The sequence below is a fragment of the Malus domestica genome, chromosome 05 (assembly GCF_042453785.1).
Source record: "Malus domestica chromosome 05, GDT2T_hap1".
Lineage (NCBI taxonomy): Eukaryota > Viridiplantae > Streptophyta > Magnoliopsida > Rosales > Rosaceae > Malus > Malus domestica.
In genome coordinates, this window is record NC_091665.1 from 23,374,237 (window position 1) to 23,398,361 (window position 24,125).

At 40.6% G+C, this 24,125-nt stretch overlaps 2 protein-coding genes across 4 annotated transcripts; one reads left to right on the forward strand and one right to left on the reverse strand.

Annotated features, from left to right (window-relative positions):
* Positions 1 to 829: 829 nt before the first annotated feature.
* Positions 830 to 5,423, reverse strand: LOC103436229 (probable alkaline/neutral invertase B). Of its 3 annotated transcripts, none has more exons than XM_008374652.4 (6): positions 5,139 to 5,407; positions 4,615 to 4,669; positions 3,789 to 4,281; positions 2,914 to 3,345; positions 1,670 to 2,228; positions 830 to 1,332 (listed from the first exon to the last, which is right to left on the reverse strand). In XM_008374652.4, the coding sequence occupies exons 3-6, from the start codon at positions 4,218 to 4,220 to the stop codon at positions 1,037 to 1,039; spliced, it is 1,719 nt and encodes a 572-aa protein (XP_008372874.3). In that variant the 5' UTR covers positions 4,221 to 4,281; positions 4,615 to 4,669; positions 5,139 to 5,407; the 3' UTR covers positions 830 to 1,036. The 3 variants fall into 3 exon arrangements, with proteins under 3 accessions (XP_008372874.3, XP_017187987.3, XP_008372873.3); XM_017332498.3 differs by having other exon boundaries at positions 4,615 to 4,651; positions 5,139 to 5,406; XM_008374651.4 differs by lacking the exon at positions 4,615 to 4,669 and having other exon boundaries at positions 5,139 to 5,423.
* Positions 5,424 to 12,614: 7,191 nt separating this feature from the next.
* Positions 12,615 to 14,664, forward strand: LOC103407266 (cell number regulator 6-like). Its single transcript, XM_029104875.2, has one exon. The coding sequence runs from the start codon at positions 12,832 to 12,834 to the stop codon at positions 13,945 to 13,947; it is 1,116 nt and encodes a 371-aa protein (XP_028960708.2). The 5' UTR covers positions 12,615 to 12,831; the 3' UTR covers positions 13,948 to 14,664.
* The last annotated feature ends 9,461 nt before the right edge of the window (positions 14,665 to 24,125 follow it).

The following is a 24,125-nucleotide window of genomic DNA, read 5'->3' on the forward strand; positions in this document are numbered from 1 at the left end:
TCACGGTAAGTGAGATATATTTGATTTGATAATCGTCAAAGGTGAATTTGAATTACATTATTAATATTTGAGTTCAAGATTTTTAACTCAAAAATGGTTTCTCAATTCACAACTTAAAAACCTGTTTTTTGTTTTGAAAAACATCGTATTTATTTTGTTCTTTTTATCATCTTATTTCTAATAGATTTGTATATTACATAACATTTGTATTTGAAAGTGATAAGATATCAACCAAGGCAAAATTAGTAATCCAATTTGTTAGTGTCCATGATCATCTGGTTTCAAAGATATCCAATTTTCACTTTGTTAAACAAAGTCATGAATTAAGATCTCTTAAAAGTCAGTTGACTGAATTAAAGTATTTAATCAGCTCAATGGTGGTAGAAGTAGCCTAGAGACGGACGCATGATTTGAAACCTCATCCGTAACGAAATTAAAAATTATGGTCTAAGTAAAATCCAATCCAATCCATAAATCTTAATTACTTAATTGGTTTCTTTTTAAAAATTTTGATAAGTTATGTCCTTTTTAAATCACTAAGTTGACAACAAGAATTACCAAATAAGCAACAAACATATGTGATTCACCAATCACAACATGCCACCTTGACATTGTGATGGTGTTCACCCGTTATATTCAATGCTGTACAAAATTTGGTGAACCAAATTCCTACTTCAATTTATGCTCAAAGACTTCCAAATGAAAACTCAAAAGCAGGCTGCAAATTGCTCGATAGTGCTTGTGCTAAAAGTGCTTATGTGGCTTAAGCATTTGTTTGGGAAAAGTCCTTGGCATCAAATCTCATCTCTTCAAGGAAGTAATGACAAAATATGGGAAGGAATTAGTTAATTAGAATAGAAGGTTTTGCACTAGGAAAAGACATATTACAAGCATACTACATACAAGTAGCTTATTTAAATAAGCAAGAAGCCACTACTTCATCAAGTTGTTGGTCCTCCATCTACTCCCCTAACCCCTGAACCAAACCCTTGTGCCGATTAGGTCATCCTTAGGTCATAGGTTGACCGCGGTTGAATTAGCAAGTCCACGAATTTGATCTCCTCATTGCTGGCTTCATCTGTTTGTCATCCTCGAGCGCTATCATCCCCAAATGAGATGGGTCTTCCAACATCATCTTCGCTACCAAGTACCCCGCAACTGACCAGGTCTGGAATTTACGGGCTTGCTTCCCAACATAACGACCAAGTTTCCCATCGTAGTACTCAGGCCAGTTGTCTTTCAGCAACCTGCTCTCGGCAAGTTCAATGGCGCGTCTAGCTATCTGGGGCCTCCCAGTCTTGATGGATGCAGCAGTGAGAAGCCATAAGAGCACTGTACCGAACACAATGGCATGTTACTTGGCAGGAAAATTAAGATGGCACCAAATATAACTTATCATTACCGCATCATTTAATTATGGGGGTGATAAGTATAGCAGGTGTGTCTGTATATAGAGTAATCACCCTTTAAGCACAGAAAACAACTACCCTTTTTATCTTAATCCATCGCTAATAACTCATAATCAAAGGAAGGGGGAAGGACGATGGGGAGGAGGGTAGGCGTTTTTCATTACCACTCTATTATTAAGACCTATTGGAGGGTTTTTGATAAAAAAATCAGCATTAACGCTATGACTTTGTGCAAGGGAGAGTATAGTGTGAAAGCATACCTGGCCAAGATCCCCCATTGTGGTAGCTCCATCTAGTATTTTTCGGGTCGCAGCCTGTTACAATCTTCCATTCATGATTTTCTATTGCTGGATAACAGACCTTTAGTGGCATTTCTCCTGCCAATTCCTCCCATCGTGATTCTATTAGATCCATTATTGCCATAGATTGTTCAGGGGTTGCCAAGGACGAAAGAATCGCTACACAATTACCCAAGCAAAACCAACGGAAATCCATTCTGGCAGGACTGACATTCCCTATAAAGTAACCACCACGAGTTGGCATAAAGTCAAAAACCCAGTCCGGAAGAGAATCTGGTATCACATTGAACTTGTTGACTGCTGTATGCGAATATTCTTCAGTTTTATAACGATATATGTCATTTAACTGCTTAAAGTCTAGCCAAAAGTAACTTCTCATGTGATAGCTCAAGGCATGAAGGCGTTTTGATATGCGCTCAATAAACTCCTTCCCCTCATCATCGTGCTTAAGAAGAAGCAAAGCACATCTTAAAGCCATGAAGAAGAGAGCCTGAATTTCGATGGGATACCCGTAAACACCCTTGAAACACATAACCAATACAGAAGTGAGTTGAAAGACTTGAAAAGATAGGCAACACATTATCTAAATCTAAATGGAAAAAAAATATGTGCCTCAGAACATAAACGGCAAACAACTCGTAGTGATAAATGATAAAGATCAAGAAAGATCAAGAAATACCCCTTTATACAAGAAATTGTAAACCAAATAGATTTTATTTATTAAATTTCTGTAGCAATTTCGTTGAGATTTATGCTCAAAATCTGATGGGCAGATAAATGATTCTCAAAGGCTAAGTGCACCAAGAATTGCTAGGGTATTAGTTGCGTGAATATGCGGGGGCTAGCATGAGCTGCATGGCAACTAAGTTACTTAGCTGACAACCCTTTACAAGACACCTAATAGACAATATAAAATGCTGCAGTCAGCTCATGAGCAAGAAAGCAATAACTGGTAGTTTTTTATTTGTTTTGGAAGGCAAGAGAACATAAACTCGGGTTAGAAAGAGAATTACTCATGAAAGGATGATTTGAATTTACTTTAAAGAATGTTATCAACTTTACTTACAAACTCCGAAACTATTAACTTATGCATTTGCTAATATTTCAAGGGCTTGACTTACCATTCATGATATCAGACATATATGGCATATTCTATATATACCAGATGATAAATACAGGACTCAACACGATTATGAAAAACATACCATTCTACGATCAATCATGCAGCATCCATCAGCACAAAGAAGGGTTGGAAATGTATCAAACCCCTCCGATAGGCATAAACTTAGAATAAGCCGCATACCCTTCTGGCATTCAGGCAGTTCAGCCAATGAAGAGTCTCCAGTGGATTTTGTGTATGCTCGAAGCAATATGATCCACCAAAATCCAGAATCAACAGGAGCAACTCTTCCTATCGCACTCTCACCAAAATCTGCTATTAAAGTCTCACTATTCCGGACAGGATCATGGAGTACTTTGAAACTAGCTGGCATTACTCCTTCTCCTAGATGAAACCTATCAATCTTTTTCTCCCACGACTGAAGACGAAGAGTCTTCAAGATAAAATTTTTAACTATTTCTGGTTCACCATTCATGAGAAAAGCCAATCCGCTGGGGACGAAGTCTCGAACAAACACCTTCACAGATCGATAAGAAGATCAAATAAGAACAAAATTTGTGCTCACCAACTTCATGTATTGGAAAGTCTGCCTAGAACTAGCCTGAGTTGAAGAAAAGCACAAAGGGATAGCTGAATCTATACCCTTTAGTTCAACAAAAATAAAAGTATGTCCTGCATAAAGCATCTCAAGGGCAACACATAGACAGCACACATCCACAGTTTGAAACATATTATTGAAACCGTAAAATCAGAATGTTAATATGGAGGTTTAGGATTCAGATTAACAAACGGAAATATGCTAATAATAAAGTTTTGGTTCCCTCTACTATTAGATTCATTACAGAGTCAATGTTCCAACCATTATGATGCAGTTAATGAATAATTGAATGTAGCTACTAATTTAACAAAAACCAATAATAGCCATATCTAATCGGAAGAACAAGGATTAAGGGTCTCTACCTGGTCATAGTTAAGATTTTCTTCTGTGGTATCTGAGGCAGCAATTGTCCCAACTGGCTGACCACGGAAAAACACCAATGAACGCCTCAAAGTAGCCCAAGCTTCACCAATCATTGGATGTGGCTCAAAGCCCATCTGGGACCTAGGGGTACCCATGAGTGACATTCTACTACACGGCGAAAATACGTACTCAGGAGGTTCAAAAAATCTGGAAGTGTTCTCAGCATTTCTCGATGAGGGATGTGGGGACACCGCAACAGATAGTTCACTGAGTGACCTCTCATCAAATGATCTTTTTCTCTCCATATTCAGAAGGCTTGGTTTGTCTAGTAACTTTGAAAAATCAATTTCATCAATTTCTGCCACAGTACATAGTGAATCAACATGTCTCATATCTCCATTGTGGGACAAATCCGCATTGGGCGCTGACATTTTGACACTTTAGCAGTGGACAGTAACCCAGTGGCTAGTTTTGTGCTCAACAGTCAACACCCTGCAATTCAACCACCAGAATTCAGCATTTATTGTATGCAAAATCGCAGTGATCAGCTACTTTCACCCCTCCCAGGTGTGATCTATGTTACACAGACATGACACGCGACAAGGCAACACGGCAAATCTCAAACAACAAGGACACCGACACGGCTAGGACACGGCAATTAAAATATAATAAATTTATGATACTTATATCACAAACAATTCCAGAATGTAATCAAAACATGCTTCCTGCGTATCCATAAAAAATAATTAACAAAACAAGAAAATGTTTTACATGCATACTCACTCAAGCAATTGGGCAATTATCAAATTCGCAGAGACGACGTACCTGTCTGCCTGATTGGTTGGTTGGATCAAGATACTCACTGATGATTTGAGGTTATCTGTTAGGGCAAATTTTAGGTATTACAAGTTTCTAAATTTACAAACTGCCCCAAAATGATCAACAAACCATGCAACAGGAAATTTCACACAACAGATTACAATCAGTAATACATTTCTTTACAACAATGCTAAAATATAATGTGGTAATCAAATATATCATTATCTTCTCAATCCATCAAATTTCAGCAACTGGGTCTCTACCAGAAAACTGGGTTTTCGATTTCTAAAAAAAAAAAACAAAATAAGAAGCAATAGTCAATTCATCAATCTGATCATTCACAAGAAAAATACTCAAAAATTCATTCGCCAGACAGAACATCAATCACCGAAAACCAAAATCCAAAAAATGATTCAAGATCCAATCAAGTCGAAATCAACAATGATCCAAACCCATATAAGCATGCATGCAATGCGGAAATCCTAATTAATTAATCAATTAGGTTTTCAAGAACAGAGAGAAGAACTAACCTCGATGGAGATTTGAAAGGCCGCCAGAGCTTTCAGTTTCAGATGCATAAAAAATGAAATGAAACGAAAGAAGAAAAGCTCGGTAGTGAGAGTATTCTTATAGAATTAGTTGGGTGCTGCTGCCATGAGGCGGTGGTGGGGGCCATGAAGCGGCGGTCGACCGGACGAGCCGGTGAAGGCTTTCGTGTAAATTGGTAGAGGTGACTGGCAGATGAGCTATTGGGGCTCGAGTTTTTGTCTACACATCTCTCCCTGAATGAAATGAAATGATAGACCTGTCTCTGCCCCTCTCTGTCTATATATATCTCTTGCTTTTGGTATACGGGGCCCTGCGATGTACGGAAATATTTGGTAACGTGGGTGAGTCTGATTGACTGCGATGGGTAACTCCGTTATGTCCGTCAAATTGGAGATTATTGAATAATGAGTAATACTAATAATGTTATCCCAGTGTGTTACGTGATGTTACGGTCACAGTTAAAAGGCTTAATCGGATAAATGGTCCTTATGGTGACAAGGTAATCGGAAGATAGCCCTCGTGGTAAAAAAATTAGGATTTAAACCCTCGTGGTGCTAGTCCGTTAGCAAATTTAGTCCGAAAGTAATTTTTCCGTTAAGTGTCTGTTAATTAAAGGGTAAACATGTAATTCAACTTGTGCACCTTCTTCTTCCTCCGCAATTGCATCCAATTTCAATGTCTCGACTTTCTGTCGACGATTACAACGAGATTTTCGAAGGCGTCTTCCTAAATCAAACCGTCACGAACCCATCTTCCTCATCTCTTTGCTCCACAGCAAATGCCATTTCCATGTCCGTCGCCAAAACATTCATGTTCATATGTTGCTCTGCGTGCAGCGGCCAAGCAATCATCGAAACCCCCGCAACCACTGCTTCCAGGACCAAGTTCCATCCGCAAAGCGTCACGAACCCACCAACCAATTCATTCTTCAACACCACCACCTGCGGTGCCCATGACTTCACTACCATCCCCCTGTCTTTGGTCCTCTCCAAGAACCCTTCTGGCAAAACACCCTCCAAAATCAAAGTCGTCTACTCCAAGGACCTGTTTTGTTAGAACACACCTCACAAATAGTGGTACAAATGGTTGGTATAGCATTTTAAAAAATAAATGGAGAGGGAGGGGTCACTTGCGCAGAGTCCCATGTCGGCAGAAGGGGAGAAAAACTAGGATTGGCACTGGCCTGCTCCTTCCCAACGCCCCCAAATCGAACCCACTCGTGTCGAAGAAGATCCATCGACATAGCCATCACCGGCCATGGCTGCGATCTTAGCTCGGAACCCACTCCAAGGACCTGCTTTGTTCGAAAATCTCGCTGTAATCGTCGACAGAAAGTCGAGACATTGAACTTGGATGCAGCTGCGGAGGAAGAAGAAGGTGCACAAGTTAAAGTACATGTTTACCCTTTAATTAACAGACATTTAACGGAAAAATTACTTTTAGACTAAATTTGCTAACGGACTAGTACCACGAGGGTTTAAATCCTAATTTTTTAACCACAAGGGCTATCTTCCGATTACCTTGTCACCACAAGGACCATTTATCCGATTAGGCCCAGTTAAAATTGTTTTGGGTATTTGTAACTAGTTATATGCTGATTATACGTGTGTAATTAAATTTGTCTATTATTTGTTATAAAATATTTAAATCACTTCTTAAAAATAAAACATTTGCGAGTGGAACTTCGAGGAAGGGCTTAAGGGGTGGTTATGAAGTGGAGATACGGATTAAAAAAATATATATATCCTTCATTTTTTATTTTTTAAATAGGATATGCTATGTTTACTTAGCTGTGAGGTTCATGTAAAAGATTAAAAATTTGAGTGGTATGTAATTACTAAATTGCCATGTCTTTTAATTTTGTTTAGCTTTAATAAGAGGGTTAGAATAGGGTTCCACTAATAAGTAGCTTAGATAAGTAATGATGAACTATGAATGTGCACTATGATTTGTGTCAAATTATGCATTAAATATCATCTATAGGATAATTATAATTTGTTGAAACTCATTAATGCCATGTTGTTGGCATTATATTATGATCGAAGCAAAAATTGTTGTCAAATGTGTAGATGAGAAATTGACATAAAAAACAAAAATGTGTAGATGAGAAGTGATGTTGGTATCATGATTTGGGTAGATTTTTTTTGGTACAACGATATATTTTACACTAAGAGATAAGAGAGTTCGATTCAATCACTCAATGAGCAATCTAATTTAATATCAAATTCGTAATCCACAAGATTTAAATCTAAAACCTCCCACTTACAAGTGAAGAGGAATATCACCCTATTGTAGAATTGAGTGACGATTTGCGTAAATTTTTGTATTTATATACATAAAAATATCAGTTATTTTCTGATCTAGTAATATTTTTATACATTTTTATCATATATTTCTTTAGAATTTTGTACATTCGAACGAGTTATATGCACTAAATCATATTATTTTCATTTCGAGCCATTTAATATCGGAACTACATGATACGTTTGGTGTGGGAGCTGCTTAATGGGCTTACGGAGAATTTAATTATTAGTCTTATGATTCATCATTTTTTTTTAATAAGGGATATGTCCATTAGGGTTAGTACACGCTAATTTGATATTGTTGTACTTAAAGAAAAAAAAAAAACTGTTTATATATTTACTATGAGAATAAACAGTCGTAAATAAATTTGTTAAGTGTTTAGTAAATATATTTTTTATAAAAGTACTTTTAACGAAAAATAGTGTATGAGTGTTTGGTAAACTTTTATATAAATTGCTATGGATTACATGTCTAAAAAAAATATGGTATTTAATGTAATATAATAATTGTCAAAGAGAATAATGTAAGGGCAATAATTGTAATTTTGTAAAATATGTGATGGTATACTGGCCCTTTGAAGATTCATTAGATGAGCATTGATTACCATGCTTTGAAAAAAAAAACATTTTTTTTAGAAGAATGGTAGACTCTGGTTCTGCTTTTATATGCTTTTCTACTATCATTGATAGCAGTTTTTTTTTTTTTTTTTTTTTATCAAACACATTTGATGTTCAAGATTTTTTTTAATAAGCTTTTTTTTTTTTCAAAGCACCACAACTCAAACCAGCCCTGCATATGTTAGTGGGTATTTTTTTAGTTAGCTAAGTCTTATAATGAACTAGATATAATAATTTGGTTTGAATTCACCTTTGGCGAGAATCGGATCTAAGACCTTTCACTTACAAGTGAAAAAAAAATATCACTAAACCCTAGTAACTTTTATCAGCCTTTTGAGGCTTAGTTGTCGTGAGTTTGTAGACATCGAAATTTCGGTAAATAAATGTTGACCGATAAATCAAAGTTTCAACGCTCATGTATTACATAAATTTTACACGTAGCATGCAACTCAACGAAAATTGAAATGAGTTGGAAAAGTCGTCAAATAGGACACGTGTCAACACCTGGCAGAAACAACTTATTTCATCTGGAATATTATATTCAAAACTAGGCCTTGGAAAATTCTATAAATAGAAGGCTAATTCATTCATTTAAGGGGGGACCAATTCATATTACACCTTGAAGCTCTGAAGCTCTGAAACTCCGAAGCTCTCAAGCATCCAGGTTCCCCGAAGAATCAAGAAAGCTCTCTTCGTTCTTCGTTCTTCGTCCATCGCTCTTTCAAGATCAAGCCCCGACGGCCCTTGAAGAAAGCACCATCATTCATCATCTGTTCATCCAAGATCAAGCCCCAACAGCCCTTTGGATCAACAATCATCCACCTTCAAGATCAAGCCCCGACGGCCCTTGAAGAAAGTGTTCTTCGTCCATCGTTCTTCCAAGATCAAGCCCCAACGGCCCTTTGGATCAACAAACGTCGACAAATCCACACATCCAACCGTTCTTCAAGATTAAGCCCAAAAGCCCTTGAAGATCTGTTCATCACTGTTTCTTCAAGATCAAGCCCAAAAGCCCTTGAAGATCCGCTCAAATCCACCTTCAAAGATCAAGCCCACGACCCTTTGAAGAAACTTCCAACTGTTCATCCAAGATCAAGCCTCGACGGCTCTTGGATCAACGAAACACCCACCAATCAACACCTTACGGAGATCGAATCAGATGATAAATTTGAGAGAGATTGTAACCCAAAAAAACCATCAAAATACAAATATTTGTTTGTGCACGTCGTTCTTGTCTCTTTCGTTTCAGGAATTTTCCGTGTTCACAAATTGGCACGCCCAGTGGGACAATCTCTACCTCTCATCTCTTTCTCCGTTCAAGAAATTCGAGCACACTTCCAAAATTAATGGCTTCAAGGAAGGCTCAAACTGTTCCCGCAACTGGCGCAAAGAACAAGAGTGCCCTCGTCGCAAGAGGTGTCACTTTAGGCATCACGACTCGAAGCATGGCAAGAGCTACTTCTGCCGCCTCTTTCACCTCTGCATCAACTCTGTCAAGGGAACAAAAGCACCCAAGGCACAAGCCTTTGATCACCTTAGCCTCACTAAAGGCACCAAGGGGGGAAAGCCCAAGGAAATACTCTGAATCCATGCTCTCCGATGCCGATTCAAGCGACAGTTCAGCCATGCAAGTCATGACCATTGGAGCAACTTCAATCGATGAGCAGCTGGCTCAAATGAATGAAGCAATCGCAAGGCTAACCCGAACTGTGGAAGAAAAAGACTTGCAAATTGCAGCACTAGTCAACCGACTGGAGGCGCAGGACGGCGATAAACCCGACCCAGAGGATGATCCACTAAAGGGAGGAGCTGGCGGAGACGAAGAACCCCCGGTGAAGAAAATCGATGGGAAGCCGGAGCCAGACCAAGCAGCGGCACTCATGGGATCTCTTTCTATCCAGCAGCTGCAGGAGATGATCACCAACACCATCAAGGCACAGTACGAAGGGAGCTCACATACCTCTTTGTTCTACTCGAAGCCCTATTCCAAGAAGATTGATGCCCTAAGGATGCCAAGGGGTTATCAACCACCAAAGTTCATGCAGTTTGATGGAAAAGGAAACCCAAAGCAGCACGTTGCACATTTCGTCGAAACTTGCAACAACGCAGGGACAGAGAGAGACTACCTCGCCAAGCAGTTTGTGCGCTCGCTGAAAGGAAATGCCTTTGAGTGGTACACGGACCTAGAGCCTGAGTCCATCAACAGCTGGGAGCAATTAGAGCGGGAATTCCTCAACCGCTTCTATAGCACCCGCCGCACTGTGAGCATGCTAGAGCTGACGAGCACGAAGCAATGGAAGGAAGAACCAGTCATGGACTACATCAACCGATGGCGTAATCTAAGCCTCGACTGTAAGGACAGACTCTCCGAGATTTCTTCAATCGAGATGTGTATTCAAGGCATGCAATGGGGTTTGCAATACATCCTTCAAGGCATTAAACCGCGGACCTTCGAGGAATTGGCTACTCGCGCCCATGACATGGAGTTGAGCATCGCCCATCATGGGAAGAAAGAACTGATCGCCGACTACAAGAACGACAAAGTTCTTGGGACAAAGGGGGAAAAGGCTGCATGGAAACCCACCAAGGAAGCGATGGCGGTCAACACAGCTCCCGTCAAAATATCCACACGAGGCAAGGCGATTCAAACCGAAGCTTTTCGTGATCAAGAGATGCGTAGACGCACTTTGAAGGAGCTTGAGGAGAAGACTTATCCATTCCCCGACTCTGATGTGGTTGCCATGCTAGATGACCTGTTGGACAAGAAGGTGATCAGTTTGCCTGAGTGCAGACGGCCGGAAGAGATGAATCGTACCGACAGTCCAAGATACTGTAAATTCCACCGCTTCATCAGTCATCCGACAGAAAAATGTTTCGTGCTGAAAGATCTCATCATGAAGCTGGCTCAGAAAGGAATCATCGAGCTAGATCTTGACGAAGTGGCGAAGTCAAACTATACCACCTTCACTTCTGGCTCTTCCGACTCAAAGTTTTCACCTCAACCGTTGGGGGCATCCTCCAAGACAAGCAAAATTGAAGGATGGACTCAAGTCACTCCTAAGAAATTGCACAAGAAGCATACGTCTCCTCCACAAGTCCGCCAATCGGAAAGGGGGCAAAGCAGCTCTTGTCAACCTTCAAAGCAACGTGAACGTGTTGAAGATGATGAAATTGCGACACAAAAATCGTCTGTTGCCATCACGATGCGCGACTTCTTGCCCGAAGACTTCTTCAATAACGCGGTCAAAGCTCCTTGCTATGAAAATTGTGAGGAACGCCTCTCCCGGATTGCTTGACAAAATTCACAAATTCTCCTCGCCCGCACGAGTCTAAACTGCATGGCACAAAGCTCATGGTCTGCACGAGCATAAAAGGCAACACCAACGCTCCTGGTCTGCACGAGCATAAAAGGCAACACCAACGCTCGTGGTCTGCACGAGCATAAAAGGCGACACCAACGCTCCTTGCCTGCACGAGCTAAAACTGCAACACGGCACCAACGCTCCTTGCCTGCACGAGTTAAAACTGCAAACGGCACAAAAATGAAAATACCAAGAAAAAAATGTATTTGAACTACGTTACGACTTGATCTCTTCTTTGGAGGGGTACGTAGGCAGCTCGAATATTCAAAATTTGAGTTCAGTCACACCAAAATAAGGAATAAAGATTTTATTAAAAGTTTTAATGCTATTACAATATTTGTTTGTCCAAAAAAAAAAATGAGATGTATGTTTTATGTATTTACAAAAAAAAAAAAGAAAAAAAAAAAAGAAAAAATAACATAAAAAAAAATAAAAAATTTGGGCCGCCCCAACCTTGTCCCCATCAAAGGGAATCACAGCCCATGCCTCCCTTCATTTCACAGGCCCATATTGACAACAAGCCCGTAAAAGGAACATCAGAAATGGAGCTGTGAGAAAGCATCATCAACCAAAACAACTTCATGTTGGGGCTGACAAAGCAACTGCATCAAAACGAAGGTAAACAATCAAAGCCGCGTGTACCCGCCGTTGTCCATCCACGTGGTGCTGAGCTTGATCGCGCCCGAGTCAAAAGGTCCGACCCAGGACCAGCTGCTCTCGCTCTATCTGTAGCTCCGGAGTACCACCCCACCTGGGCTGAGTTCCAAGATCCGATTGCCTACATTTTCAAGATCGAGAAGGAGGCTTCCCAGTTTGGAATCTGCAAAATCGTGCCGCCGGTGTCGCCTTCCGCGAAGAAGACCGCAATTGGGAACTTCAACCGGTCTCTGGCTGCTCGGGCGGGGGTTTCGGGTTCTTTGTGCCCGACATCTGAGCCCACATTCACTACCCGGCAGCAGCAGATCGGGTTCTGCCCTCGGAGGCCACTGCCGGAGCCCTCAGCCACGCGTTATACGACGCCGTTTGGGGACATCAATGTACGGTCTCCGTCGTTGACTCCACTATCTTCACCGGAGAAAGCTGCTGACGAATACCCATCTGCATCGGACCAAAATGGAGGGTCTCCGTCGATGTCCTCGTTATCTTCGTCGCCGGAGAAAGGATTAGAGAAGAACCCACATGCATCATCGAAAGTTTCGGTGGTTTCGGGTCAGAGTTCTCCTATTTCTTCACCGGAATTAAAATTCGGAAACAACACAGATGGGTTAACAAAAGTTACGGCCTTTCCGGATCGAAATGATCAGTCCCCTTCCCCATTATCACATTGTTCATCGTCACCGGAGAGAGAATCAGACGGTTCTGATTCAAAAGCCAAGTCGTTTTCACCTTCTATGTCACCACTGAGAGGTTTGGAGAACTCAGCTACCTCGCCAAGAATTTCAAATGCTTCGGATCGAGCATCTATTCATTTGGATCCCAAAATGCAGTCTCTTTCATCATCTTCATCGTCTTCGTTGTCAAACTCGCCGGAGAGAGGGTTTAGTGTTGATTTAAAGCAGCCTCTTTCGGTTCCGCCGCCACCGCCTTCACCTCATTCCCCACCAACCAAACAGAGAGAAAGCGGTGCAGGAGAGACCAGACCAGATCGGATGGCGGACGGAACTGCGCACTCGCGGTATGTGAAGCTGACAAAGGATCAAGCGCCGGCCGAGGACATTAAGCCCGGCGAGCTCAATCAGCTCATCGAAGTTCCCCAGTTGAATGTTCACAGGTGTCATGAATGCGGACAGCCTTTACCCGAGAGCTATCAGCCCCCTGGAGATGAGCCTTGGACAACCGGAATTTTTGGTTGTGCTGAAGATAGAGAAAGTTGCTTGATAGGGTTATTTTGTCCATGTGTTCTGTTTGGGCGCAATGTTGAGAGCCTAAGAGACGATACCCCTTGGAACAGACCATGCATTTGTCATGCCGTTTGTATTGAAGGTGGTATGGCTCTGGCAGCATTAACTACAATCTTCCATGACATTGACCCAAGGACTTCATTTCTTATTTGCGAGGGTCTGTTATTTTCTTGGTGGATGTGTGGGGTATATACAGGTCTTGTCCGGCAATCCTTGCAGAAGAAGTATCATCTACAGAACTCGTCGTGTGACCCATGCTTGACACACTGCTGCTTGCACTGGTGCGCCTTGTGCCAAGAGCACAGGGAGATGAAGGGACGCCTCTCGGACAATGTTGTGATGCCAATGACCGTCGTCAACCCACCCCAAGTTCAACAGATGAAGTCTGCTGACGACAACCAGGACTCCGCTTCACCACCGACAAACACCATCCAAGCTTACCTACCGCTCTTCCGCCCTACGACACGTCGCTCAAGCGACTCGAGCACCTCGAAATCGCACCATAGCTGTCTCCCTGCGACTCAAAGCTGCTCCTTTCCTTCTATCCACCAGCACAACGGCAGCAGCAATTTGAGAGCAGCCCGGACGAGAAGCCGCAGATTCTGAACCCGCAGCTTTTCATGAGCAACCAGACTCAGCAATCCTTGTTCTCCGCCGTCATCTTCACCGGTCTTTGTGCCGCTCTCTGCTGCCTCACTCCACCAAACCTGGCCTGCTGCACATGGTGTGCACACCCAGAGCAAGTGGACCTTCACGTCAGCCCTTATCCTCCGCTCCTCCTCTGTGCAAACCTGCGTCTCCAAACTTACGACCTCGTCGTCGTTCTGAACCATGGTAGAGCAGCAGCATCCGAGATAGAACATCTTCAACGTGGCACTCATCTGCTCTCTCGTCGCCGGCATTGGAGGACAGGCTCTGTCTCCGCCACCTCTGACTCTCTCTACTTGCAGCAATGACTTGGCGACTAGATCTCTAGGTGGGTCTTCTGATGGCTGCAGGTTCTCATGTTCTCCTTCCATAGATTTGCAGTCTTGTGGAGTCTGCTCAAAGCTTTTAACAGAGAGATCTTCATGGTGCAAGCGGTGGTGATGCAGTACATCATCTACATCATCTAGGCACCCTCTCCGTTGCGCAACACCTAAGCCCAGCAAAGAACCCAGCTCCAAAGCATTGGCACCGTCTGTCCACACCTACCTCCTCCGTGCACCTCCATCTCCTCCGCCTCTTGCCTCGCAGCTGCCACCAACTTCAAAGACCGCTGTCAAACGACTAGCCGGCCGAGAAGCTCTTCCTCAAACTCCAGCTCTCCGTCCGTCTTCGTCCGCTCCCTGCAAATTCCTCTACCCACCACCCAAATTTATACACCAAAAAAAAAAAAAAAAAAAAAAAAAAAAAGGATGGTGGTGCATCTGGCACCACGTGAAAAAAGGGAATGGTGCATGGGCACCAACTAAAGAAGCAGAAAATAATACAAAAAAAAAAAAAAAAGGGGGTATGGTGCATCAGGCACCAGAAAAAGAAAAAAAATATATATATAAAACATAAAGGAAAATTTGGGGATAGTGGACGGCAAAGAGGTGTGGTGACATGTGTACATAATATATATATAGCAAAAAAAAATTTGCATTGAGAGAAATAAAGTCCATTTTTTATTTATTTTTCTGGAAATTTTGCATAAATTTGCATTATACATACCTTAAAAAAAAAAAAAAAAAAAAAAAAAATTCAAATCAAATTTACAAGAGGGGATCTTCAAGGACGATCAGGTGCCGCCTCACCACTCGGCAGAGCTCCAGAAATGAGAGGCGCTGGAGGTTGACTGTTTGAAGCCTCACCACTCGGCGGAACTCCAGGAAGTAGAGGAGCCAAAGGTTGATCATTCGGAGCTTCACTACGCGGTACAACCCCAGAAGACGAAGGTAAATGTTGTTGGAACAAACCCACAAACCTCCGATGATCAAGTAAAATCTGACCATCAGATTCCTGCATCTGGTCAATTTTCCTCTTCATGTTTGTGGCATAGTTGTGTGCGAGCTTGTGCAACTGTTTATTCTCATGCTTGAGCCCCCTAATATCCTGTTTGAGACTCATCACTTCAGCCGCCAACGATTCAACTTGACGGGTTCGAGCAAATAGGCGTTTGGCCATGTTGGACACAGAACCCGCACACTGCACACTAAGAGCCAAAGACTCCTTAACAGCCAACTCATCAGACCGCCTGGAAAGTAGTCTGTTATCTTTGGGAGTGACAAGGTTCCGGGCCACCACCGCAGCAGTCATATCATTCTTCATCACCGAATCCCCAACAGTAAGAGGACCAGTAGGGGATATGAAGGATGGGCGCCATATGTTATCTGGAGAAGACGGGACTACCTCTTCATCAAAGTTCAAATCAAAACGACGGTCAGAGGGTCCAGACATTTTCAAAGGTGTTGAAGAAAGAAGAGGTCGGACAAATCAAGATCTTAGAAGTGCAAGAAGGGAGTTTTCACAAGCGAAAATTCAAGTGTGCTTTGAAACGAACAGCGTGCCTCTATAAAAAAAATCAGCACTCGATGGGATTTCAGAGATCGAAGAGGCGAGCTCAGAATTCGAAGAGGCCATTCAAAAATCGAAGAGGCAAGCTCAGAAATCGGAGAAGCATCTTGCTTTTCCAGACGCGTCGGCACCCGTCACACGCAAACTCAGCTTTGCGAAAATCACGGGCAATTTGTCGAAGCACCGATCCCAGATATCGAAGAGGCGCCAATCTTTTTCAACCACGTCATCACCCATCACACGCAAACTCAGCTTTGCGGAAATCACGGGTAATTTGTCGAAGCGCCGATCCCAGTTATCGAAGAGGCGCAATCCTTTTTCAGCCGCGTCAACACCTGTCACATGCACACTCAGCTTGGCAAAAATCACGGGCAATTTGTCGAAGATTTTCGGTGAAGGAGAAAGCACGTGAAGTATACTGTTCAATCATCCAACGGTTGTCGACACGAGTGAAAGAATAGTACATCTACAGGTGTTAAAGAACTTCCTATAACTGTCCATCTTCACCCTCCATAGCAAGGCAGACATACAGAACCTTTCTTCATCTCTGAGAATGCCTTCCCAACGAAGCCTCTTGAGTTACCCAGTGTTCCTTATTCCTTGGGGTACCTCTGCAAGCCAATAACTCCAAAGCAAAAGTATCTCATATCACCAGGGTAGAAAGCAAGAGTATCTCATATCATGCGTTCTCCCTGTCCTTTCCTTTGTCCTTGTTCTTACCTACGAAGACAAGGATAAAGAAAACAATATGCCGGAACTTCCACTCAAACTCGGGTAAGGAACCGACTGCTTGGAACCCTTCCCTGATTGCCTACCTAGCACTGCTCTCGAGTACTCGCCTTCCACTGCTGCTGTACTTTCAAAGAAGCTGCCACATCTGCCTGAAGAACAGATAAGGCAAGTGAAAATGATACCTTGCAGCATGTGGAGACAAGGTGCAGAAGGAACAAGCAGAGAAGAATGCGGTCTCCACGGTCAACTCAGCAGAAAGAGTCTGAGATGAAGAACTCGAGAAGATGTCGCATCTGCCTGAGGACAGTGAACTTGTTTTGACCCTCAAATTCTTGGGTCGACTTACTAGGCATTGTGGGCTGCACGTGCCGATTCACCACCCTTAAATCAAATCCTTAAAGATCAAGTCACCAACTGGAAGAAGAACCCATCAATCTTGAAGATCATACCGTTGACCAAACTATTCAGGTGTGAATTAGAAAGATTGAACAAAGCAACAAGTCGTCACCTTCACCGCGTGCCTGCTTGCCATATGTTCGAGTCAACCTTCAAGAATCAAGCCTCAACGGCCCTTGAAGAAGCTTCCAGCCAAATTCAAAATCAAGCCTCGACGGCCCTGGAAGGAATCACAAGTCTGATTCAAGATCAAGTGTCTACCATCCTTGAATCAAAACCTAGTTCAAGAATAAGCTGTGGAAAATCAACAATTGGAGGAATTCAGAAAATCCTCCAACCCAGTTCAAGATCAAAGCTGTGGAAAGTCAACAAGCGCAACAAAATACGTGCCGATTCATCCACTACCAAAGCCAAAGATCATCTACCACATGAAGCTCCTTGTGGCCCAATTTCAACCTTCAAGATCAAGTCTCGACGACCCTTGAAGAAATTTCAAACAAAAGTTCAAGATCAAGCCTCGACGGCCCTTGAAGAAATTTCAAACAAAGTTCAAGATCAAGCCTCAAACGGCCCTTGAAGAAATCTCCAGCCCAATTCAAGATCAAGCCTCGACGGCCCTTGGATCGACATCTACAGTAAGGGACTTCAAAACGCATCTCTTACACGTGACAAGCACATGTATACGACGCGCCTTGAAGTGGGGGCATTTGTAGACATCGAAATTTCGGTAAATAAATGTTGACCGATAAATCAAAGTTTCAACGCTCATGTATTACATAAATTTTACACGTAGCATGCAACTCAACGAAAATTGAAATGAGTTGGAAAAGTCGTCAAATAGGACACGTGTCAACACCTGGCAGAAACAACTTATTTCATCTGGAATATTATATTCAAAACTAGGCCTTGGAAAATTCTATAAATAGAAGGCTAATTCATTCATTTAAGGGGGGACCAATTCATATTACACCTTGAAGCTCTGAAGCTCTGAAACTCCGAAGCTCTCAAGCATCCAGGTTCCCCGAAGAATCAAGAAAGCTCTCTTCGTTCTTCGTTCTTCGTCCATCGCTCTTTCAAGATCAAGCCCCGACGGCCCTTGAAGAAAGCACCATCATTCATCATCCGTTCATCCAAGATCAAGCCCCAACAGCCCTTTGGATCAACAATCATCCACCTTCAAGATCAAGCCCCGACGGCCCTTGAAGAAAGTGTTCTTCGTCCATCGTTCTTCCAAGATCAAGCCCCAACGGCCCTTTGGATCAACAAACGTCGACAAATCCACACATCCAACCGTTCTTCAAGATTAAGCCCAAAAGCCCTTGAAGATCTGTTCATCACTGTTTCTTCAAGATCAAGCCCAAAAGCCCTTGAAGATCCGCTCAAATCCACCTTCAAAGATCAAGCCCACGACCCTTTGAAGAAACTTCCAACTGTTCATCCAAGATCAAGCCTCGACGGCCCTTGGATCAACGAAACACCCACCAATCAACACCTTACGGAGATCGAATCAGAGGATAAATTTGAGAGAGATTGTAACCCAAAAAAACCATCAAAATACAAATATTTGTTTGTGCACGTCGTTCTTGTCTCTTTCGTTTCAGGAATTTTCCGTGTTCACAGAGTTATATAAGGAGATTATTGCTACTTATTTCTTGATTCAGACCAAACATATACACGAAGGTTGCGGCAGAGGGCAAGGAGGAAGAGTAGTTTAGAGTTTCTCTTTGATAGAGCTATGTTGTAGCCTAATTACAAATATTTAATTTTCTTTTGCCATTTATTATCGAGTTTTTATTTTTCATTGAGTATCTTTTGTTATTTATAATGCGCTTGATTTTTATTTAAATGCTTGATAACCATCTAGGTTTTAATTAAGTTGATTTGATGTAAGTTATAGTAGATGCCACACTTAACTTGAGTATAGTTTCTTACAATTGATACTGTAAACTCCTATTTGTAGATGCCATGTTAGGATTTGTGTGATTTCCAACAATTTCCATATAGCTTAATTAGTTCTCGTTTAAATTAGCCTAGATGTCATAGAGAGTTAATATGTAGAGAAAAATGAATTATTTAGAGAAATGTGATCTTTAATATTGGAGAATTACTTGTTCATAACATAGTAAGGAGATTATGTAGAATTGGCTATGGTGAATTCGATGCTCTAAGTCTTGTTTTTTTGTGTTTTCAAACTATTATTCCATGCGTTTAATTTCATGCTTAATTTAATTTCCAGTTTAATTCACATTTACTGTGCTCAAAATCTAAAATCAATAACACACTTTCATATTAGAAAGTTGAAGCAAGTAAAAGTACACAACTGGTTAAGAATGCACTACAGTACGAGATGTATGTAAGTACTCAAAATCTAAAATCAAGAACACATTTTCATATTAAAAAGTTAAAGCAAGTAAAAAATATACAACTGGTTAAAAATACCTCTACAATATGAGATGTATGTAAGTCATTCTCCATCAAATGTGTGTATTTGAAGGTGATGTTTGAGAGGCATGATTGCATGACATGAAAACGTATGACAATGTGGGAGCTTTGGGACTGGGACCTTAAAAAACAACATAGAAGAAGGCCAACTGGGTCTATCCTTGCCCTTTGCAATAATTGAAAACAATGAGTAAGGATAGTTGGATTCTTTTTGTGAAGATTTGAAAGATTTTTAAATTTTATGTGTTCATCATACATTATGTGGTCATAAATTATTGTAAATCTTTTTATTTAAAATTGAATATAAACAATACTTGATGAAAACTGACCGTACAATATACAATAAACAAATGTAATTGAAGGATTCTCAATATCCTCGCAAATAAAATCCGGAGGAGATCCTCTCTCGAAAATAATGCAATTTGCAAAAATGCAGAGAGAGATGTCTTTCAATCTTTGTCTTTGTGCAAAACAAGGAGTCAGCAGAAACAAAGTGGTTGGTGACCCTAAAACGCCTAAACGGTGCCGTTTGTTGACTCTCTCTCTCTTTTTGGCATCAAGTTAAAAAGTGGAAGCACTCACATGATCAATCAACCCTTGAAAATCTTGTGAATAATAAAAACAAAGAAACTTTAACGAAAAGCACCCGGTACTGTTCACTTTAACGAAAAACCACATTTTTACACTAAAAAGTCAATCCTGGTACTATTCACTTTACCCTTTATTTTGTCCTTATCATTAAAACTCAAAGTTTTCAAGCCCTTTTCATTAGTTTTCCTTAAAAACAATGGTAAATTACACTTTACTATCTCAAATTTGAAATCTATTGCAACCTTATACAATATTTTTTTTTAAATTCACTTTCATATCACACATACTATTTTATTTTAATATTATATTTCCGTTACATTTTTCATCTATTGATCCGTTAAAAATTGACGTGGCTGCCACGTTTAATAAAAATAAAAAAACAGAACCCCTCCGTCTTCCACCTCCATCTCCTCCAATCTCCATAACCACCAGCGCACCACCCCCTTCCAATCTCTAAAACCCATCTTCCCAATCCCACCTTCTCCCCTCTCCTCCACTCTCTTCACCACCCCTGCCATCCAAAAAACCCACCCGCAACCAACCCATTCCCCGCAACCCCAGGGCGATGGATTCTGGGACAGGGGGGTCGGCTTCCTCGTCAAAACGCTGGAAGTCGAACTCCCAGGTGCCGCCGACATCACCACTTTCGTCGAATGGGTTTTAGGGATTGGGTGATGGGAGAAGGGGTGGGTGATGGAGGGTGGGAGGGTGGGCACGGGTGGGGATTTCTGGGTTTTTTAATATTTTTTATTTTTATAACTTTTCCTTAAATAATTATTTTAATATTTTAAATTTTTTATTAAGTGGCAGCCGCGTTAACACTTAACTAACAAATAGATGGAAAATGTAACTGATGTATTATATTGAAATAAAATAATACTTGGGATATGAAAATGAAATATTTTAAAGATATTATAAGGAATTAAAATTGATCCAAAATATGATGTGGTAAAGTGCGATTTACCCTAAAATAAAGTTGCAAAATTCAGCCAAATTTAACTTTATTTAAAAAAAAAAAAAAAAGAGGTTTAAAATCCGAAAAATTGGTGTCGAAATTCTTATGTGAATTGTTGACCTAGTTGTCATACGTGCGTGGGTTGATGACCACGTGCAAGCTACTTGACAAGGTTAAGTAGTACACGCCTACCTCATGCCCGGCATGCTTTATGTGTGAATACACGACTTGAGGCCATGTTTACTTGTTCAGAACGAAATTTAGAAAGGAATCGATGTAAACTTGAATAAGAACAAGATAGAATTAGAATGACCAAGAATAGTAGTTAGATATTTAAATCAAAGTTTTTATCGCCTGTCATGAGTTATAGTGAAAATGAAGTTGATTCCTCATTTTCCTTCGGAGTCTAATTATTGATTTGAAGTGAGCTGCACGTATTCTTTTAATCCTCTATTTTTTTTGGTCGGACTCTTGAGTAGCGTAGCTGAGGAGGGGTAAATAAAATTTGGGACCTCATTGCTTGAATAGATGTTTTAAACTAACTAAGCTACAAACTCTTGCTAATGTTGATAAACAAGGCTCTCAATAATTATCCCCTTTTCATGAAAATTAATATGCCTTAACTGAATCCCTAATGAGTTCATATTTATAGGTAGGTTCATGTTCATTCTAGAATATTTATACATTGAGCAAGGTTCATCATATTAATTCAGAATCCTAACATTTGGCTTTGCCAAATAAGGGGATATTGAGATGTTATGGAATTTTTGTAGAATGTGATGAGTAAAAAGTTTAAAGACAGTGCTCACACGTTAGTCGTAAATCTAAGTAAATTCTACAAATTTGCATTAATGATTCACACTCACTGACTCTCACAAGAGAAAGATGGGAAATTGGATACATAATTAGAGGTGAAAGACAATACTACACCTAATAAACTAAGTTACAAGTCCCTCCCAGAAGTACTATTATATTTACTAAATGTTTTTGGCGATATATTTACATTAAGAGGAGGAAGATTTCGGCTAAGCAACGTAACTGGTCAACCATAACAATTTATCATCAAAGTCGCCGTGATGCTGTCCACATAAGTTGAACTTAAAACATCACACTTATAATAAATAGAATTCTATTAGACCGTAGTATGGTGTGAAATACTTTCGAACTAGCAAGTAGTGAATTGTGCTAGTAGATAGAGTCTTCATCTTTACTCCACTGGGTTTCGGTTTCAAATCCTCTCCCTAGAATAGTATTGTCGTTTGTAGTTAAAGTTACTATTTTACCCTTTGTCATATTTCACGGATGCACTAAATCAGGGAAAATTTTGATAACTAGCCATATTTTGCACCACAAAATGATCTTTAGTCTACCTTTTATTATTCTTACAAATTTAACCAAAAACTCATGCAAAAGTACTAAATTACCCTCCTCATTTCTTCTTTTGTCTCTTCCCCCTCTCCCCCCAATCCACCATACCCCACCCCAACCCAACTCACCCTAGCTTTTCTCCCAAATCCACCACCACCATTGCCACACCCACTACGACCGACACCGCCGCCGACATATCTTGCTCTGTTACTCAATTTGGAAATCAAATTAAAGTTTAATCTTTCTACACTTGCATTTTGATGGTTGGATGTTGTGTTCATTTTTAACTCTGTTACTCTTTTGTGGTAGAGTAAACTCTATGAATATCATTTTTCCTCTTCATGTTTGTCATTCTTCTCCGTTTTGTGAATACGCTGTTAGTTTTGTTGGTGATGATGACAATTATGATGTTTCTTGCCACTGCTTCTATGGCTTTTGTTGGAATGGTTTACAAAAAATGAGAACTCAAAATATGCATAAATGCTTTAATGGAGGCAAATTAGAACAACTTATGATTCTTATTTGATCCGTATATTATATAAAATGATAAGATAAAAAATTGCAGATTTAGATGCATTTTTGAAAAATTTCTATCATACGAAGAGAGCGAGATGTGGTGACAGCGTCGGTCGTAGCGGGTGCGGCGATGGTGGTGATGGATTTGGAAGAAGGGATGGGATTAGGGGTGGGTTCGGTTTAAATCGGTTCGGTTTTTTGCCAAAACCGAAACCAAACCGAAATTTCGGTTCGGTTCAAATTTTTTTCGGTTTTTTTCGGTTCGGTTTTTTTTCGGTTCGGTTTTTTCCGGTTCGGTTTCGGTTTTTTGTTTTTATTTTTTTTCAAAAAATGAAAAACATTGAAATTTTAAATTTTAACATATCCAACACAATCATAACATAAACATTCTAACTAGAATCAAAGACAATGAAAATAAATATTTAAAGTTGAACTAAAATCATCAATCAAGTCTTTCAAAGTCCAAACTAACAACCTCACAACACAAAAATCACACAAAAATCGTACAAATGACTTAGAAAAGTTAAATTGTATGATGTTGTTCAAAGATCAGTGTTGTTTGCTTGTAACTGCATGTTGACAACTTGATTAGTAAAGGTAATGCGCGGGTGGATTTATTTAGTGTGTGTTGGATTCTTTTCCATCACAAATTACCCAAGTAATCTACCCGAAATAAATGTTTATGGATTATGTTACATGTTATATGAGAGTAGATTTGGAAAAGAAAGCTGGCGCAAAAGTAGATAGTGCTATGGAGATGGATGTAGGTACTTCGGGAAGAGGTTTGGTTCCGGAACCTTATATGGGGGAGAAATAATAGGTTAGAGTTTAGAGTTTTTATAGGCCTTTTTTTAATATTTTGAGCTTAAAGTTTGGCAACACATTGGGTTAGCACATTTTAACTTACAAATTGGGTTTAGAAAATAATACCCAAAACAAATAATTAAATAAAAAAAATTAATTTAATTAATTCGGTTCGGTTCGGTTTGGTTCGGTTTCTAGATCACTAAAACCGAACCGAACCAAAAGAATTCGGTTCGGTTCGGTTTTTTCAATTCGGTTCGGTTTTTTCGTTCGGTTCGGTTTTTTCGATTTCGGTTCGGTTTGGTTTTCGGTTTTTTTCGGTTTTCGATTTTTTGAACCCACCCCTGGATGGGATGGGGTGGGGTGGGGTGGGGTGGACACGTGGAGTCGATGAGGAAGGGGAAGAGACAAGGGAGAAGGGGGGGGCATTTTAGAATTTTCG